Here is a 19,730-nt window from a genome sequence, read left to right as displayed (position 1 = left end):
TGCAGAATCGGTATTGGAAATGTTTTGGATTTGGCCCAATAAACAAAACCTGCTTTCGCAAGCCCATTAACAACTCCATATGGTTCTCTTTTTTTATTTTTTGAGAATGACCTAAGGTACTCTAAGCAAAAAAGAAAAAAGTCCTTAAATCATGATCCATAAACTGGCTTAGGACATAAATATAAGTTTCTCATTATCAACATGAAACATAAAGCTGAGGAAGAAAACAAAGTGCAGAGAAAGTAAGGAAATTAAAGTCCAACTTATATATATATATATAGCATGCATATATTTCTCACATGATCACATCCCCTTATTGCAAGTATTTTAAGTTCAAACAACCACACCATATCACATATGGAAATGGGTTCTATACAGACACAGGAACTCTCATGATCTCATGGGATGGGATACACAACCACCTTTCCTGTGGCCCTGGAAGTTTCAAGGTAGGCAAAAGCTTCAACAGTCTTGGAAAAGGGATATGGGCCTGTGGGATCAAGCACTGGCTTCACCTTCCCACTCTCCAGAAAAGGCTTCAGTTTCTCCAAGATAGAGGCAGTAGAAGTCACCACAAATAATAAGGCTGGTGGTGCTATTGTTGGACGTGTTACTAATGTCACAACCTTCCCTCCTTCTTTCATTGCCTTCACTGCCCTTTCTGACTGCCCTGTTTTTTTGTTTTCAAACAAAACCAATATATAATAATTTCAATCTTTGATTCAATTTCAATATTCCTAGAAAACCAACCAATAGATTATAACACTGATATATTTTCTTTTCAGTTGGTGACATCATGTATAAGTAAAGATACAGCAATTAATATTGAAGAATGAAGAATCTTAATTAATTACCAACTGCATCATATACTACATCAAATTTCTCTGCCAGGTCCTCAAAGTTCTCCTTGGTGTAATCAATAGCCAAATCAGCTCCCAAGCTTCTCAAAAAATCTAGTTTTTTAGTGCTTGCTGTAGCTGCTACTTTGGAAGCACCAAAAACATGCTTTGCTAGCTGCCTCACATAATAACATATATTATTATAATTGAGTATGTTACTAATAATGGATAATGAGCTCTAAATTAAGGCATTAAATTAATGAGAAATATGGAACATTAAAATTGAAATAAAATTTAAAGTTATACCTGAATAACATGTACTCCAACACCCCCAGCACCTCCCAAAACAAGAATGGATTTACCAGCAGAAAATTCAGCTCTCTCAAGGCCTTCATAGGCAGTCTCAATAACCAGAGGAAGGCTAGCAGCTTCAGCAAAACTCAGATTTTGGGGTTTGAGAGCCAACACTCTTTCTTCTGCAGCAGTGTACTCTGCCAAGGACCCAAACCTCTTTGGGTACTCCAAAGCTTTCTCATTGATATCCCCATACACTTCATCCCCCACCTTAAACTTCTTCACTTGGCTCCCTACCTTCACCACCACACCAGCAACATCATACCCTGGAACTGTCTGCAACAAAAATTAAATAAACAAAAAAAAAAAGAAAAATTATAAAGAAATGGGTGAATTATAATGCAAGTTCCAACAACACCAAACAATTCTTAAAGAAATGAAAAGAGAAAGGCTCTCACAGGTAGAGGAGAGTCACTGGCCTTGAAATACCCAAGCAGTCTCAAGTAATCAACTGGGTTAAGAGATGCAGCAACAACCTTGATGAGCACTTGGTCTTCCTTTATTTCAGGAACAGTCACATTTGTATCAAATTTCAAAACATCTGCAGAGCTTCCATACTCCGAGTACACCCAAGCCTTGTTTACAGAGGGTATGGAATCACTTGAAGCTGCAGCCATTGATGTACAGCAAGCTAGAACTTAGAAGGGGTTTCTGGTGAAATAATGAATGAGAGATGGCACACACTTTATAGACACTACAGAGTCACAGACCATTATGATTATGTGAAAGGTGACAACGTTACATTTTGTTGGCGATGGGAGAGGGATGTGAAAGCTGGTTATTTACTTGCGTGGCATAGAGGAAAAAAAGTTCAAGGCATCTAGAATGGTGCCCTATTCCTACCCAACATATGTTTTACACTCAACATAATTTTCAAAAGAGTAAAACTTTATCAATACACCCAATGAATTTTTCTAAACTACCTTTACCAAAACCCCAACAACTAAATAACTAACCCATTGAATTCTTATTAGTATACCCAACAAACATACACCCATTTACCTTGATCCAGAAACCCTCAAACCCTAATTTCTTTCCCGCCCGGAGATCTGATTTTGCTCCCTCTTTTCACACTATTTTTAGAATTTGCCAACTTTGCCTTGTCAATCACAGCTAGTATAAGCGTTTGCCCCATCTGATACTATCATATTCATTTTCTAATACAAAAAAAAAAAAAAAAAAAATTGGCACCAGTAGATTGTTTCAATTTACAAAGAATAGCACCACAACAAAAAACAAACAACTCACCCAACACCATTACTATGTACTTAAGAACAATAACCATTGCACAAACTTTGACGCTTCTTCTTCCCACACACCACGTGCGTTCTTTGCAGATGGATTTTGTGAGGGAATGGAAGGGGTTTTGTTATCCTGGTATCAATCAGAATGTATCTTTGAAAATTTTTTTCCTTTCGATCCCTCTATTTCTCATCATGCAGGACGAGCAAAAACCAAAACCCATTATTTTCTTTCCTTTCCATCTCTTTCAACCTCATCAGCTCATCTCTTCTCCATTCTCTATTTTCTCACTATCAAGAGGTTCTCTGTTTTCCATATTCTTAATTATATATTAACAAGTACCCATATTGAAAATTAACAATGAAAGATACATATCAATTTGAAGGGCGAATGAACCTGTAAAAAATTCCAGATGTTTTGTTTGGTTGAAAATAACAAACATCAAAATTCCAAAAACATTGCCCACAACTATAAATCTGGGTTTAACATTTTAATAACCAATTAAACTTGCTGGGTGTTAAATAGTGTTGGGTTAATATGGTGTGTGTTGTTGGGTATAAATAGTGTTACGTATATTTTTAATTAAATGTTTTGAAGTCCTTAAAAGTTAATTTACATTAGCATAGAATTAAAAATTATATTTTATAAAAATATTGGGCATAAAAATAAAAAAGTTAGATCCGAATAATAACGACACTCCATCTAGAATCCTAGATGCATTTTCTGTTCAGGTTCAAATGTCATTGTGCAACATGATAAGTATGTATTACCAACGGAAAAAAGTTTAAAGGGCACAACTTTATATTCTAATTTATTGATCTTAATTGTTGTAGTTGATTGATACGTTAATTTTTTTACTTGTTTTAAATAAATGAATTATAGAATAGAGTATGAATAAATATAAACTCTCACATAGTTGGGATTTATAAAAAATTAGACTACAAGGTAGTTTATATAGCATCATGGAAAATTTTTGCCACCTCACATGATCGATCAATCATTCATTTAAAACTCGCAACATATTTAGTTTTAATTACAATTCTTTACTATTAAAGCTAACATGATACAAGATTGTTTTGAGAGAGGACAAAAGTGAGAGAAAAACAAAATAGTAATTAAAGCTAATCACTTAACAAATTTTAAGTGAGTGATTATGACACGTTTGGTCACCATCAATGCTCTCTCAATTAATGTTTTTTGACTTTTTGAGTAGTGAAAATTAAGAAAAAAAAAAACAGAAAGAGAAAAACTAAAACTTTTGAGACTTATCACATTCATGATATTACCGGTCACATTTCTCACATAATTCATATAAGACTCATTTTTATCATTATGCCAATGAATAATAAGAAATGTGGTCAATGAATATGTACATGCCAAACATGCAATATTACTGTATAACCCATTTATTTAGTGAGTTACTCGTGAGTCTCGTGGAATTGTTATAAAAGTTGGGCTACAGCTTGGAATTTAGGAATATCAATCTTCTAGCTATTCTAATTGAATCATTAAGTCAGCCCACACCATCTTTTTTTATTTTTTTTTTTGGGTTACAGCCCACATGATCTTTGCCATAAGGGGGGGGCTATGCACACCACCCTAATCCACTAAGTTGACCACCCCACTTAAATTTTTACCCCTTTGTGCCCATTTTGCCCCTGCATTAAAAAAAAAAAACTCAGCCCCTCCAATTTGGCCGGCCACCCCTCCCAGCCCTCCCCGCCGCCGGTGCGACCCACCCAGCCCTCCCCGCCGCCGGCGCGACCCAGCCCTCCCCTTCGCCGGTCGACCCCGCCCACACCCAGCTCTCCCCGCCGCCCGATCTCCCTTCTCTCTCTCTCCCCTCTCTCTGCCATCTTCTCTCTCTCCCCTCTGTCTACCATCTTCTCTCTCCAGATCGGGGGTCGCGGCGGGGCTTGAGGTGAGGGGGTGCGGGCGGGCTAGGGATGGGTGCGACGGGGGTGCGGGCGGGCTGGGGATGGGTGCGACGGGGGCTGGGCTTGGGTGAGGGGGTGCAGGCGGGCTGGGGATGGGTGCGACGGCGGGCTGGCTGGGTAGGGGTGGGCTGGCTGGGGATGGGTGCGACGGCGGGCGGGCTGGCTGGGTAGGGGTGGGCTGGCTGGGGGCGGGCTGGGGAGGGGAGGGGATCGGTGGGGGAGTGGTGGCTGGGTGGGGGAGGAGGAGAGGAGGGCAAAATGGGCAAAAATGGGCAAAAAATTAGGGGGGTGGTCAACTCAGCAGAATGGGGTGGTGCGCATAGCCCCACCCTTGCCATAATTGTAATTCTCCATACATGAATATACCTTTATGTTCTCTTTCGCAAGTACTGCAGACTCGGTATTGGAAATGTTTCGGATTTGGCCCAATAAACAAAACCTACTTTCTCAAGTCCATTAACAACTCCACATGGTTCTCTCTTTGTTTTTGAGAATGACCTAAGGTACTCTAAGCGAAAAAGAAAAAAGTCCTTAAATCATGATCCATAAACTGGCCTAGGACATAAATATAAGTTTATCATTGTGTAAAAAATTTGAAACATTTCTTATACATCAATTCACTTGAATCATAGTTCAGTAAAAACGAATAGAAGGGAAAAAAAATGATGGTAGATTACAGGGTTTAAGGCAGACAGAGGTAGACTTACGAACTACAGAGATTTTAGGGTACCCAGGGTATAACCAGAGATGAGAGAGCAGGAGGCAAAAGCAACAAAGGCAAGGAAGGACAACGCCACGGAAGCACGAGCCATATCTGGGAACTTGTCTTTGCCCCAATTGGACTCCCAGTCATCAACTCGAATAGCAGCCGATGAAGATGTCGATATCAGAAGGTATGTCAAAATCTGCCATGCCAAACAACAATTCCACCATTAAAAAGCTTGGAAACTTAAACAAATCAATCTGAAATGTTTTGTTGGGTTTTTCACATAGCAACTTGGGGTCCCCATATTATGCCCCTAAAGTTTCATACATAGGGTTGAGCTGTTGGACACTCTTAAGCAATCGCAAGTAATCTAGTATGTCCTATATGTATGTTTGCTTTAAGATGTGGTCATTTGCTTCCTAGCAAACGGACACAAGTTTACACATCGAAAAGGTGGTAAACCCTAAACAAGTCATGAACTAGATGGTCCACAATTATCTGATCATACAATTCCGTGTGGTACAAACAAAAGCAATGGCCAACATGTGATGTGAGCAATAAACACATACTATACTCCATTCATCAAATAAAGAAGTATAGACTATAGTCAACCAATGAGTAATAACCATCCAAGTGCTGTAGGACCAACTTCATAGGCTGTGGTCCCCATAATTTATCATAAAATTGCTAAGAGAATATAGAAAAATTTTGGCCTACGTTAGGTAAGAAAATTAGTAATATACTAATATTATTAGAGAGCCTCTTGTTTACACAAAAGCTTGTGACTTGCCTGATCCATCAAGAAATCAAAGTAATGGCGGAGATGGTGCTGTATTACATGTTTTCCACTGCTAAAGTAATAGCCTAAATCGTAGGTTTGCAGCCCTGAATACACAAATCCTATCACATTCACTGCCAAGCAGTACCTACAATCAATACATTTCACATTAAAAATGAAAATTGAATTAATAACCTTGTTCACATTCACTATACTCCGAATACCCACATGCCAATTTTGCCCAAAAACAAAGATAAACAACTAATAATTCAACAAAATTGCTCTGGATCTGGGAATTTGTATTGCAAAAGCCTGTTTATGTTGCTTAAGATATGATACTGAACAAGATAACCGTAACCAAATAAAAACTTTCTGGAGAAACAGAGTGTGAGTGAGTGACTGAGAAAATGACAAACCTGAACTCCTTGTAGCGATCAAAGGAATCTAAAGCCCAACCCTGGTCCTTGTCAGCGGCCATAACCGAGAAGGAGATCAGGCAAAACACAAACCCACAAATCCTAAACCCAAACAAAGCCCTCCTCACCATGCTCTCCTTCCTCGATCTCTTCGATATCCATAAGTTGGGTCTCAATGTTCGCCTATTAACACCACCACCACCAGGGCCACCACTTTCGTCTTGAACCTCTCTAAGCCCAGCAACAAACCCATCTTGGGATTTCACGACTGGTGGCGATGGAGGCTTTGCGTGGTTGGTATCTGGAGTGTGAAACGTTTCATGGGTCGGGTCTGTTGGAGAATCGGGTGGTGGAGATGGGGATTTGGGGTCCTGGTTGAATAATAGAGGAGGTGAATAACAAGACTTAATGGGTGGTGGTGGTTCTGAGACGCTGTGCTTTCCTTCTTTCACTTCCACTTCCACCACTTGTTCTTCTTCTTCTTCTTCTTCATCTTTTTCCTCTTCTTTGTCTTGTGGTGGTTCTTGTTGGTTTTCCATCTTCATAATTTGGCCTGGGTTTACGGTCATTTGCATGTTTGGGGACTCTGAGATTGAGAGGAAGTTCAAGTTGGAGAACGGGTTTTTTCAAAGACTTTATTTTAGAACCTCCAAATAGAATACAAAACAAAAGCAGGCCAGGCAGTAGCTCAGTGCCACACTTAGCATAAAATAAAATTACTTGTTATCCTTATTCGTTAACTTGTTCATGTTGCTGTCAACGTTGGTGTCAACTGGACCACCAGACACAAAAAGGTTCTGGGCGGTGGCCGGTGGGCAATAATACTTGCTCAAAATTAGTTGAAAACACGTATACTTTGTTATTTTCTTCAAGAAATTTATGTCTTTCGTCACCAATTCAAACAAGTGAATCGGATTAAAAAGAAAATCGTTACTATTTCCTACTAGTTTCTGGCTATTCAGATTCATGATTTTCTCCATCAATCGTGCCATGTGTCTTCACAGTCTTGTGCTCTGTTATAGTGTAAGTTTGTTTTAGAGTTTCAATATCAACCCCAATGTTCTCTGGCTGAGCATGGATAGTTTAGTAAAGAAACAATTATTAAGAATCTTATAAACCGCATCAAGCTCCACAACTCAGTTACTCAGTTACTTTATTAACCAATGAAATGGTACATGTAAAAGCTCCACATCTTTGTACTTGATAACTGTGAGTACATGTTACAGGTACAGTATTTGAGCTAGCCTATAATTTAACAAATTCCATATATCACAGACCATGTTCAGAATTATGAAATGTTACATTGCACATATTATGCATCATTACTCCAGAGTCCAGCCCTTGAGTTATGAGAAAACCTCAAAGCACGATGTGGCTCAGTGTGCTGTAAAGAATTCCCGTGCTTCATGATACTGATCTACGACAACATTGAAGAGGGGATGAATTGGCTCTAACAAATTGGAATAGGGACCTAATACTGCTCTAGGCAACACTGGAGACTCATCATCTGACCACATATGTTGACATACAGAAAGGCCACTTAGACAATAACATGTGTGGTAAAAGTCTCTAGATTTCCCAGGTTTGTCTTTCAGTCCACCCTTCTCATCCTGCATCGACCAAATCAAATTAGAAACATTAACCCCTGGGAAGTAAGATTTCTAATTTCTACATCAATATCAGGCAAATGAGATATCCATTTGAAAACCCATGCAGTCAAGCATCCAGTTATCGGAGTGTGAAGTTGTATTCAGAAGCCAAACCTGTGCACATAAAAGTATGTATTGCTGCAATGCTATGACGTGAAAAAGTGGCTCCATTTCTACACGCCTCTTGATAAAAGTATATCCAATATCATTGAAATTCTCTGGACATTCAGCCATGCATACAAGAATGGAAAAATTATAAGATAAACCTCACAGCATATAAAATTAGAAAGTTAAACCAAAAAAAAATATGGGTATTGAGAGGCAATTTTATTCTGGTAAAAAATACATGGCCAAACATCTTAAACTCATCTAAGTCAGCCTACCTCCCTGCCTAGAATGGAGAGTCTTGTCAAATTGAGATGAAGTGCCTTCAAAACTTTTTCCCACTTCAGATATACTAGATGCTGCAGAAGTGTGCGGGCTATCCATAGTGCAGTGTCTTCCAGCATCCGGGAGCACGAATTGTTCATCAATAATTGAACATACTCTTTGTAATAACGCAAAAACACCTCCCTGTTCACTTATTTTAATTAATTCAACTATGATTAAGAAGGATCCCTAAGAAGATAAAGAAAAAGGTAGAGAATCACCTGCCAGAAGGAGTAGCAACCATCAACCAATTTATTTGTCCTCCCCTGAAATCCGCACTCCCTCCCTTGTCGAAATACCAACCAATCCTAATACAATAGCAAACTATATTTGTAATAAATTTAAAAAAGATGTCTATGGAAATCATCGCAAAAGGAAGCTACAGTGAATATTAATACAGAAGCATATTAAAAAACACTCGAATAGACTCTCATAATTATATGCAGTTATAAAATGAAATATTTAATCTCAATCACGCAAAGAGACACAAACTATCTTACAATTAGTCTAGGCAAGTCCAAACGATTGACCTCATTGATCAGAATCATTGTTGCCACCCCACAAAAGGTGTACCTGAAGAAAAAATTGCTCGATCTATCAAAGGCTTTGCCAAAGGAATGCACACAACAAGCACATATGTATCTGTGACAGGTGAATGGATGGAAAGAAAAGGGAAGCCAGAATACATTGCCTAAAAGTTCACAAAGATAACTTGACAATAGTAAATTTTTGTTTCACATGTACAATCTTCAGATTAGGTAATTTGCGAAAGGACAAACAGGCAGACAAACAATTTCACATGTGAGTGGAGGAAAGATTGGTAGTCAAAAGAACATAGATATGCCAATTTTTTAATACGTATATCTGATGTCACATTATTACTTAGTAATATCAAAAGCTAATGCTCAAGGGCTTTCAAACTCATGCTCTCCACTCCAACTAGAGTGTCTTAATACTTCATCCACTTAACAAGGAAAAGAGACCATTGATACAAATTGAAATTTACAATCCTTAAACAGATATAAGTCTGAAACATACCCACCATGAGCTTCAGAACCAGGTTCCCCAGAAATTCCGCCTTCATAAGTCTGACAACTGCAAAGAGATAAAAATTAATTTGTCCGTGATATTAATTCCAATTCATATCAAGGAGAACAAACTTCAGTCAATGACTCAATGTCATGGAAGGCAAAAGGAAGAAATTTACTAATAAAGGGCAGCAAAGGCTTTTAAAAGAAAAGATAACCATAACTACACCTAGAACAAGGGTCAATTTAAAACCAAAAAGAAATAAAAAATATTCCGACTCAGCTAAATTTAAAAAATTAAAGACTTGGTAAACAACCTTAAAATGTAACTTCCAACATTCTGAACCAGTTCATCATCCAAAATGTTCAAAATACTTGCTACCTGTGAGCATGAGTAAAATTTCCATGATGAAAATTAAGCAAGCATATAACAACATGGTAAATAAAGAACAGAACTATAAATATCATAAACAAATATTCCGATTGTACAACAATTTTAGGACAACAAGGATGGTACTAGCACAAGCCTTAGCAAGTTCAAAAAGACTTTAGGAGTAGGTGAGAAACAATTGGAAATGCCTTTGGCCATACAACCAGACCTCCAACGTGAACCTGCTGTGATCTAATAGTCTAACAATGGATGAATAGCCACTTGAGACAAAATGCTCTCTACTCTTGTTACCCAAGAAGGCATCTCACATTGTAGTTCTGCAAACTACTCTAATGAACAGAATTCTTATGTGCATTAAAAATGGGATGCAGAACAGTAATCTCCAGTTCTGCACCAATGTACGTGTGTGTGTAGAGAGAGAGAGAGAGAGACTAACAGAAATCGCAGTGTAGCATGCCCGAACATCAATTTCTCCAGCATCATGCATCCTGAGGAAAAGTAATAAATGATGGTAAAAGTAATAAATGATGTTAAAAGTAATATTCTAAAGGTTCCAAAAATCCCGAATAAATGTGTATCGAACCTGAAGCCCCCACTTGGGTGTTTCATTCGCCGCAGAAACATGTACAATTTACTTCTGAATGGAAAAGAATCATGTCAAATCACTTCCCAAATGCTCAGAATTGCACTGTTGTAAAAGAATGAGTTTGTTTATGAGAATGAACTGACCACCTATTAATTGATGAAAGAGCTTCATGACCACCCAGAGTCACAAGTGAATTGACTGCAGCATAAGTTGTTGCAAGATGTGGCAACTGAACAAAACAGTTAACAAGGTAACTATTGTAAGCAAAAGAATACATGATATAGTAGAGGGTGCAAATAATGTTATATAAGTCTAGTCTCGAATGAAAGCAACTAACAAACTTCAAGGTTGGACAAAAGCAGTTTTACTCAGGCTATCACAAATAACACCAACAGAAGTTCAACAAATATTATACATCAAAAATGACTAAGCCACCTCGGCAGATAGTGGGATCAGTTACTTGCCTGTCCAGGTCCGCCACCATATCCACCATCTGGGTCCTGCAAGCAAACAAAAGCACCGGCCTTTCATTATTTTCACTTTAAGCAATGTGAGATTGTCATACAACTTTCAATTGGTTATGTGCATACCTGACAACGGCTAAGGAAGTCAATGGTGTTATTTTCCAGTTGAGCATCAACAGACTCCCCTAGTAAACCCAATGAGTGCAGAATCCAATAGCAAACCCAGGGTCGACTGACAAGACAAATGCACCCATTTGAAAATTTCACAAAAAAATAAAAACTTTAAACCAGTTCTATAAATTCAGCTCATCAAATTTAGGTGGGTATGTGGTGTGTGTGTGGTGTGTGAGACAGAGAGGTAGAGAGAGCTTTACTTGGCATCCAAAGCGGAAAATGAGGGAGGGAGTTGTCTGAGACCTCTCGTTAGGTACTCTATGTGATTGTCACGCTGAAGTTCCAACCTTTATAATCAAGACCCATAAAAATAAATAAATAAATAAATAAAATAAAAATCATTATAATTCTAAAACCAACCAAACGATTAGAATTAGGAAACCCTAGGAATGATTGAGTTGAGAGTGGAATTGGGCATTTTTTTTATTTTTTATTTTTACATTACGGATTGAGCGTTGCGGGGAACGCTGGCGAAGAGGTTGTAGGCCCGAAAGACCAAACTCTCTACCATCCATTGGTCGCGCTGAGTCACGGTTGCGACGGGAAGCTCCGACGGCTCCATCTCCACACTGCAGCACCAAAACTCACCGTTTTGCACTTTGAGTTCACTTCTAGACTTCTAGTTGCGTTAAGAAAAAGCGGCGCCAACTGCAGTAATGAGGTGGTGTTTGCTATGTTATGGATCATTAAAATTCAAAACCCCAATACATTGGATCGGACCCGAGCTTCGAGCATTGAACCGACTGTGAAATTGGGCTTGGATAGCCTATTGATCAGTGCCATGAGCTTGGGCCTTGTACTTCAACTAAGCCCAATTTTATTGGGCTAGAGAACAAAACACATAAGCCCAATTTTATTGGGCTATATAACAAAACAAATAAGCCCACTTTGACGGGTTAATACTTTAATGGTGGCTCTGACTGAAAAAAGACAAAAAAACATAAGGCCGCCACCTCCCCAAGATAAGAGATAACTCTAGTTGAGTACGTACTGATGTGGTCCAATTCAATAGAGGATGTATCTGCAACGTAAGAAGATTAAGATTATGAGAACGTGTAGTTTAGATTATCAATTTGGATTTCCTTTAATAATTCAAGTTCTTTTTTGTTTCTTGGACAAAATAATAAAAATTCAAGTTCAGTTAAGTTGAAAACTTGAGCTCGACTGCTCGAGTAGTGGACCTAGTGGTCACCCCAACTTGTATATCGGTGTCGGTTAAGTGCTCTTGGGCTTGGCCATTTGTTGACCACATCCAAATGTACCCAACAGCCTTCACCAGTGGGATGGGGACATAGCAGCCAAAGTTGTCCTCACCGGCGGTTGAAGGAGAGTTTGCCCGTGAAAATTTGAACTCTGACCACATTTAAGGATTAAAAGTTTCACTATATGATATGTGGTGATTGTATTATACAATTTTTCTTATAAATTTATCACAAAGTGAAATTGGATGACATTATCAACATTAAAATAGTGTTTGATACTAAATAATGAAAGGAAGATGCTATTTAATAGTTGGTATATTAAGTATTGTAAATTTTTCGTAATATAATGATATTTTAAGTTTTTGGAGTTCACTTAAATAATAAAGGAGGGTGAAGTAATAAATTAGGATTATAATAGATAAAAAGTTATTTTTTCTTAATGTAATAAATATATCATGATTACTTTATTTAATTATATTTAGAACTCGTTTGACACTGTTTTTAGAACTACCAAAAGCATTTTCAAATTAGTAAAAATGCTTTTGGTAGCATTTTAAAAAAATGAATAGAAGTGTTTATATATTATAAAAGAGCTTTTAAGGGATTTTTTGAAACGTACCTGACAGAGTGACATGTGCTCTCTTATGAAGCATTTTCAAGTACTTTTATATGAACCACTTAGAATTTTTATAAATATTTGTATGTACTTCTTAGTAGAAGTGCTTCCAGTAAAAGTGTTTTTTTAAAAAGTACTGTCAAACGAACCCATTATAGATTTTATTTATTTTTAATAATTAATATATTGTAAAGTTATTTTGTTTATATTAGTGGAAATCGAACCCAAACATTGTCTCACCCACCCTCACTATTTGGCTAACCCAAGGGCAGATATTGTTATGTTATTTTGGATACTTCCAATGTTGTTAAGTTAAAATCTGCAACAATTATTTTTGTTGAAAAAATTAATTTTTAAGGTCGGAATAAATCGATCTATTTTCAAAAGTTTATATGCTAACTTATATCAACAATCATATGGTTTTGCAAGTTGGATAGACCTTTGCTTTATATAGTGATGAATTGATGATAAAATCAAATAACAAAATGATTACATTCCACAATAAGCCTTCAAGTTTATCCAAGTCCTTTTTTGGTAATACAACTTTGTTACTTCAGTTATTGTTACTTGTAAAAGTCCAAGTTGATGGGCATAACCGCATAATCCTGTCTACAAATAAAGTTTTTATGTTACTGGTTTCTAAATTAATATTACATCATTTTAATTAATGATTTATTATTTGATTAATGATTATTAGAAGAAATATAATTTTACCAATTAGTCTAGTTGCTAAAATTATATTTCTTGAAAAAATAAGAGGATTTTCAGACATTTGCCAAAAGAAAAAGGAGTTACAGAGACAAGTTGTCTCTGTACATTGTACACGTGCGTAGCATGCACATGGTGAAAAATCGGGTACGCAATTGGAAAAGACCAAAAAAAAAAAAAGGGAAGCGACGAATTAAAAATTTAAAAGCAAGGACCGTTTCGTCATATCGAGACAACAAACAGAAGCACCCGTTGAGACTTGAGAGAGAGAGAGAGAGAGAGTGAGCTTCGCTTATAAATTAATGGGGGAAGAGCTCTGAGCCTCTGAGTTGTAGACAACACACAGGCTTGCTTTGCTTCTCTTTCAGTTTAATTTCAGAGTAGTTTAAAGCTTTGGGCAAGTAATTAGCAGGAAAGGAAGGAAAGGATGAAGGGTGTGATTACGTCTGCTGTTCGAGCTCTTGCTTCATCATCATCATCAACCACCTTCACTAGGAACCTCCATGTAAGCCATTTTATATCGATCCTTAATTAATATCAAATAATTCAGCAAGTAATTGCTATAATTAAGCTTGTGTTAATCAGTATTGCTGCTTTTTACAGACCCAGCTTCCTTATTCTTCTTCTTTTATGATAAATTAATGTTCTGGTTGATCACCATGTGCATATTATTTTGCTTTGACTATGAATTAATTACAGGCATCTCCTGGTAGCAAAAAGATTGTTGGGGTGTTTTACAAGGCCAATGAATATGCTGCACTGAACCCCAATTTTGTGGGTTGTGCTGAGGGAGCTTTGGGCATAAGGGATTGGCTGGAATCACAAGGCCACAAGTATATTGTCACTGACGACAAAGAAGGACCAGATTGTGGTTAGTACATATAAATCCACTAACCCACTACCTTTAATTAATTATATAATAATGTCATATATAATGCATGTGAGTGAGTGAGTGCACACATTAATTTCTAAGGCTACAATAAGCTTAAACTGTGATGCCCAATGTGATCAATGTTCCTCAAACTCAAATTTCTGTTAAGTTTTAGCAATTTGTATAGTGGGTTTTGTTTGGAATGTTGAATTTGTTTAGTGGTTGGTTTTTCAAATTGTTTACACTAATAACAATTTTCGCCTTTCCCCTTTTGCTGCCGTTTATACAGAACTTGAAAAACACATTTCAGACCTCCATGTTCTCATAACAACCCCCTTCCACCCTGCTTATGTCACGGCTGAAAGGATAAAAAAGGCCAAGAATTTGCAACTGCTTCTCACAGCTGGAATTGGGTCTGATCATATTGATCTGAATGCTGCTGCTGCTGCTGGATTAACAGTTGCAGAGGTCACAGGAAGCAATGTGGTTTCAGTTGCAGAAGACGAGCTCATGAGAATCCTCATTCTTGTCCGGAACTTCGTACCCGGGTACCATCAGGTTATTAATGGGGAGTGGAATGTTGCAGGTATTGCCCACAGAGCTTATGATCTGGAAGGAAAGACAGTGGGTACCGTTGGTGCCGGACGTATTGGCAAGCTTTTGCTTCAAAGGTTGAAACCTTTCAACTGTAATCTCCTCTATCATGATCGGCTAAAGATTGACCCAGAATTGGAGAAACAGACAGGGGCAAAGTTTGAGGAGGATCTTGATGCTATGCTTCCAAAATGTGATGTTATTGTTATCAACACACCCCTTACTGATAAAACAAGGTACTTAATAGAAGACTAATCTTCTGACTTTATCACTAAAAATTTAATGCGCTGTTAAATGTAATATTTTTGTTTGTCTTGCAAGCTGTCAAGTGTTGAGATGTGTTCGAACTTACTATAATCTTGATATTGTGACTGAGAGGGATGTTTGACAAGATAGAATTGTAAAGTGTAATAATATTCCAGTGCTGAGATGTGAATGAAAACTTATTAGCATCTTGATCTTCGTGACTCAGAGGGTTGTTTGACAAAGATAGAATTGCAAAGTGTAAGAAGGGAGTCCTGATCGTTAACAATGCTCGAGGGGCAATCATGGACACACAAACAGTTGCTGACGCTTGCTCCAGTGGACACATTGCAGGTAACTCAAGACCAGGGGTCAAAAATTAATGAATTTTCAAGAATGAAGAAACCTGCTTGCAATACAGAATTCTAATAGCATGTTTCTGGTATATTATATTCTTTGAACTAGAATAGTTTGCGATGCTCTTAAAAGTTTGCTTATTTGAACCACTTAAGAAGGTGGCATGAAGGAAGCTATGCTTCTAATTCTCATGATTCTAAATTTTCAATTTTCACTCTCTTGTTTGGGTTCCCTTTTTCCTTTAGCGGGTTCTTAATCAGATATCAAGTGAATGACAAAACAGGTCTGTCATCTATAAGAAGGTTGCATAGATGTCTATGATGTTACTTGATGGATAAGAGAAAAGTCTCTAGCAGTGCCCTCTTTAGACTTTGGCTAATTGTTTCATTTTGATTTTATGATTCTCCAGGTTACAGTGGTGATGTTTGGAACCCACAACCAGCTCCAAAAGACCATCCATGGCGATACATGCCAAACCATGCTATGACCCCTCATGTATCTGGTACCACAATTGATGGACAGGTACATTCAGCTGTTTAATGTTTTCCTTCTTTATGCTAGTGGTTTCACTTCCTTCCCACAACTCAAACCGTAAATGGAATTTGTGCAGTTACGTTATGCTGCTGGTGTGAAGGATATGCTTGATAGGTACTTCAAGGGAGAAGACTTCCCTGCACAAAACTACATTGTCAAGGAGGGTAAACTAGCAAGCCAGTATCTGTAGTTTGGTGCTTCTGATGAAGTCTGCTAGTTTGTGTTCTGTTGCAGCCACTAAATATAAAGCCTTCAAGTGATGAAGCTTTTATAGGGAATAATGAATGATCTTTAGACTCTTAGTTATGATGGTTATAATTCCATCACTTTAGGGTGGTCTGTGCACCCAGTGTTTTTTTGTTTTTTTTTTTGTTTGTGGGGATGGGGCACCCTGTTTGACCTAGAATGCTGTGCTATGTCTATGTGAGACTTGTGAGTATATGCTGCCTGGAAAACTGGAAAATTGTCCCTTCAATAATAAGAACTTGTAAGCTAATTTGAATAACCACTTGTTAGTGATCTAGTTCATAACTCATAACAGCTTGCCCAGTACTGTTGCAGCTTTGCCATGGGTGTCTTTCTAGTTTAGACTGCAAATCAGTTGAGCACTTGAGCCCTTCCAAGCTTTAATTCTCTTGATTAATAATTAAGTAATACAAAAATTCCGCTCAAGTTTGATTTGAGCTCAGAGATTGATGTTTTTTATGTTACATTGTATGGAATCCAACCGTTGACTTATTATAATACTAACCTATTTCTATATATTCCTCACTACTTTGAGCTAACATCCATACTAAATATTAATGGGATTGATGTTATACCTGAATAAAATATGCCAATGAATTTGGTATTTTATTCAATTTATACTCTTTTGGATAAGTGATGATTTTATGAATTTTATTTTATTAAAATGAAAATAAGATGAGCGAGAAGTTTGCTTAAGAGTTAAGACTCAAGACTCAAGCCTCTAACTTATTTATCCATAAGAATATAAAAGATGATCCGGACCGAACGTCTACTGTTTTGAACACGTGGACGGTTAAGTTTTGTTCATAAAATGTGGAAGATCAACGGCCGTTGGTCCAGTAAGCTTTCGTTTCAAAAGGCGATTTCGAAGGTCACCCAGTTCCACGGTTCCACCACATCACTAGTGTAACAAAAACAAGAGGGCCAAAACCGAAATTGAATCGAATTCACCTCTCTCTCTCTCGATCTGCAATTTGTTGCCTCTCTCGCTAAACGGTAATTCAAAACTGAATGAATCCAATGCGTCTTACTTCATTCTGTAAATTTCATTTCATCTAAGTCGTTTCCTTGACTATTATATGATCGATCATCTTTGCACCTGGACATTTCTTTATGCTTCTTATTTTCACTTCCGTTCGTTTCCCGGGAAATTTCTTATTTAGGATTCTTAGTAGTTGTTTCAAGGATCATATAATTGTGTTTACTTTGCTTTCTCAGCTTCTAAAGTTTCCTCCTTTTTCTTAAATTTCCGTTTTGATCATCATCATTCATCGCGATCTACACTCTAAATGAGAATACGTGGCTAATATTGTAATTTGAAGAGAAATAAAAGATAAGGGTTGCATTTTTATGGAAATTGCGAGTACTTGAATTCGTCCTGTTTCCCCTTTGTCTTTGATTAGAAAGGTTTCTTGTGGCCAATGTGGTTACATTTAAGTACGAGATTCATGAAATTTTATTGGTATTCTTTAAGTTTATTTTGAGGTTGGTTTCATATTGTTTTGTTCATCAATAAGATTGCATTTGGGGAAGCAATTGCCATGTATATCAACAATGGTATTTCTCATTTTGCATTTTGTATTTGAAGTAAGATTATATGTGGTAAGACAGTTGTTGATGTGTTTGTCTTTGTAGGTTATCCCTTTTGTTAGATATGGAGGAAACAAAACCGGCAAAGAGGAAACCCGTTTTCAAAAAGGTTGATCAGCTGCAGCCAGCCACTAAGGGACACACTCTGGTTGTAAAGGTTGTTAGTGCGAAGATGGTATTGCAGAAGGGTCGTCCAGATGGGATCCAAGTTCGCCAGATGAGGATCGCTGAATGCTTGGTTGGTGATGAAACAGGAACCATCATTTTCACTGCCAGAAATAAGCAAGGTAGTGTTTTTATTGGCCTTCTATCTTTAACCTGTCATGGTTTTTGTAGATCCGTTTTTCTGTTAACGACATCATTTATAAACAAGAGTCAAGTGTAGTATATCATCCCATCATTTATATATAAATTGTTTATTTCCCTATTTATCTTTTCCTTCATTTTAATATTATCATCCATAACTCATGTTTGCTTGTCTGAACTCCAACAAACAACTGTGGTTTTCTTTACACTTGTTGTATGAAGGACTGCATTAATTATTCTGAGGGGAGTCCTTGAGGAACAATAGTCATATAGAAATTGTTAAGTCCTTGAGGAGCAATAGTCATATAGAAATTGTTAAGGTTTGGGTTGCATAGATTGTGGATGAGTTTTATTCTTATTATGACTTGATATTTCTTATGGACAGTCGACATGATGCAAACTGGTGCTACAGTAATTCTGCGTAATGCAAAAATAGACATGTTCCAGGGTGCTATGAGGCTTGCTGTGGACAAGTGGGGTCTAGTTGAAGTGACCGAGCCAGCCAGCTTCACTGTTAATGAAGAGAACAACTTATCACAGGTAGAATATGAACTGGTTAATGTTGTTGAAAAGTGACCTTCAGAAGCTCGTTCACATCCCTGCAATTCTTGGAACCGATTTGAATCATTAAAGATATGAATTTTCTGGTTAACGAGGTGGCACAGTGATATGTATTTTTTCTTGGTCCGTGCAAATGTTTCCTTAAAAAAAATTCTTGTTTAGCAGAAATCTTGAAGTTATATCTATGGGAGTCTACTTGTACAATGGAGGCTGCATATGCCGTTTAACTGCGTACAGCTGGTAATTCCAGTCAAATAGCATGAAAGCAACCAGCTGGTCTGTGCACCCAGTGTTTTTTTTTTTTGTTTTGTTTGGGGGGATGGGGCACCCTGTTTGACCTAGAATGCTGTGCTATGTCTATGTGAGACTTGTGAGTATATGCTGCCTGGAAAACTGGAAAATTGTCCCTTCAATAATAAGAACTTGTAAGCTAATTTGAATAACCACTTGTTAGTGATCTAGTTCATAACTCATAACAGCTTGCCCAGTACTGTTGCAGCTTTGCCATGGGTGTCTTTCTAGTTTAGACTGCAAATCAGTTGAGCACTTGAGCCCTTCCAAGCTTTAATTCTCTTGATTAATAATTAAGTTATACAAAAATTCAGCTCAAGTTTGATTTGAGCTCAAAGATTGATGTTTTTTATGTTACATTGTATTTGTATGGAATCCAACCGTTGACTTATTATAATTCTAACCTATTTCTATATATTTCCTCACTACTTTGAGCTAACATCCATACTAAAATATTAATGGGATTGATGTTATACTTATACCTGAGTAAAATATGCCAATGAATTTGGTATTTTATTCAATTTATACTCTTTTGGATAAGTGATGATTTTATGAATTTTATTTTATTAAAATGAAAATAAGATGAGCGAGAAGTTTGCTTAAGAGTTAAGACTCAAG

General features: G+C 37.3%; 5 protein-coding genes across 8 annotated transcripts; 2 read left to right on the top strand and 3 right to left on the bottom strand.

Annotated features, from left to right (window-relative positions):
* Positions 1-247: 247 nt before the first annotated feature.
* Positions 248-1,884, bottom strand: LOC147288722 (2-methylene-furan-3-one reductase-like). Its single transcript, XM_086239771.1, has 4 exons — positions 1,592-1,884; positions 1,146-1,469; positions 855-1,014; positions 248-670 (listed from the first exon to the last, which is right to left on the bottom strand). Exons 1-4 carry the CDS (start codon positions 1,808-1,810, stop codon positions 399-401), a joined length of 975 nt encoding a protein of 324 aa, XP_086095897.1. The 5' UTR covers positions 1,811-1,884; the 3' UTR covers positions 248-398.
* Positions 1,885-4,930: 3,046 nt separating this feature from the next.
* On the bottom strand, positions 4,931-6,969 carry LOC147288721 (CASP-like protein 4A1). Its single transcript, XM_086239773.1, has 3 exons — positions 6,273-6,969; positions 5,869-6,004; positions 4,931-5,277 (listed from the first exon to the last, which is right to left on the bottom strand). Exons 1-3 carry the CDS (start codon positions 6,845-6,847, stop codon positions 5,083-5,085), a joined length of 906 nt encoding a protein of 301 aa, XP_086095899.1. The 5' UTR covers positions 6,848-6,969; the 3' UTR covers positions 4,931-5,082.
* Positions 6,970-7,520: 551 nt separating this feature from the next.
* On the bottom strand, positions 7,521-11,631 carry ERA1 (Prenyltransferase family protein). Its single transcript, XM_086240228.1, has 14 exons — positions 11,434-11,631; positions 11,194-11,280; positions 10,946-11,051; positions 10,820-10,855; positions 10,502-10,584; positions 10,353-10,406; positions 10,206-10,257; positions 9,696-9,760; positions 9,389-9,445; positions 8,851-8,923; positions 8,572-8,658; positions 8,305-8,494; positions 8,036-8,139; positions 7,521-7,882 (listed from the first exon to the last, which is right to left on the bottom strand). Exons 1-14 carry the CDS (start codon positions 11,553-11,555, stop codon positions 7,649-7,651), a joined length of 1,350 nt encoding a protein of 449 aa, XP_086096354.1. The 5' UTR covers positions 11,556-11,631; the 3' UTR covers positions 7,521-7,648.
* Positions 11,632-13,776: 2,145 nt separating this feature from the next.
* FDH (formate dehydrogenase) lies at positions 13,777-19,527 on the top strand. 2 transcript variants are annotated; one of them, XR_015121770.1, is made up of 7 exons: positions 13,777-14,024; positions 14,219-14,390; positions 14,680-15,220; positions 15,457-15,581; positions 15,994-16,106; positions 16,195-16,451; positions 19,095-19,527. XR_015121770.1 is itself a non-coding variant. In XM_086240435.1 (6 exons), exons 1-6 carry the CDS (start codon positions 13,947-13,949, stop codon positions 16,306-16,308), a joined length of 1,143 nt encoding a protein of 380 aa, XP_086096561.1. In that variant the 5' UTR covers positions 13,777-13,946; the 3' UTR covers positions 16,309-16,623. The 2 variants fall into 2 exon arrangements, 1 of the variants encoding a protein (XP_086096561.1); XM_086240435.1 differs by lacking the exon at positions 19,095-19,527 and having other exon boundaries at positions 16,195-16,623.
* On the top strand, positions 17,216-19,085 carry LOC147288719 (uncharacterized protein At4g28440-like). 3 transcript variants are annotated; one of them, XM_086240441.1, is made up of 3 exons: positions 17,216-17,360; positions 18,000-18,241; positions 18,646-19,085. In XM_086240441.1, the coding sequence occupies exons 2-3, from the start codon at positions 18,019-18,021 to the stop codon at positions 18,834-18,836; spliced, it is 414 nt and encodes a 137-aa protein (XP_086096567.1). In that variant the 5' UTR covers positions 17,216-17,360; positions 18,000-18,018; the 3' UTR covers positions 18,837-19,085. The 3 variants fall into 3 exon arrangements, with proteins under 3 accessions (XP_086096567.1, XP_086096568.1, XP_086096566.1); XM_086240442.1 differs by having other exon boundaries at positions 17,257-17,360; positions 18,017-18,241; XM_086240440.1 differs by lacking the exon at positions 17,216-17,360 and adding an exon at positions 17,750-17,921 and having other exon boundaries at positions 18,017-18,241.
* Positions 19,528-19,730: the final 203 nt, after the last annotated feature.

This window comes from Dryas octopetala, chromosome 4, assembly GCF_963921425.1.
Source record: "Dryas octopetala chromosome 4, drDryOcto1.1, whole genome shotgun sequence".
Taxonomy (NCBI): Eukaryota; Viridiplantae; Streptophyta; class Magnoliopsida; order Rosales; family Rosaceae; genus Dryas; species Dryas octopetala.
Note: the sequence above shows the minus strand (reverse complement) of the source record. Positions and strands in the feature narration are given on the sequence as shown.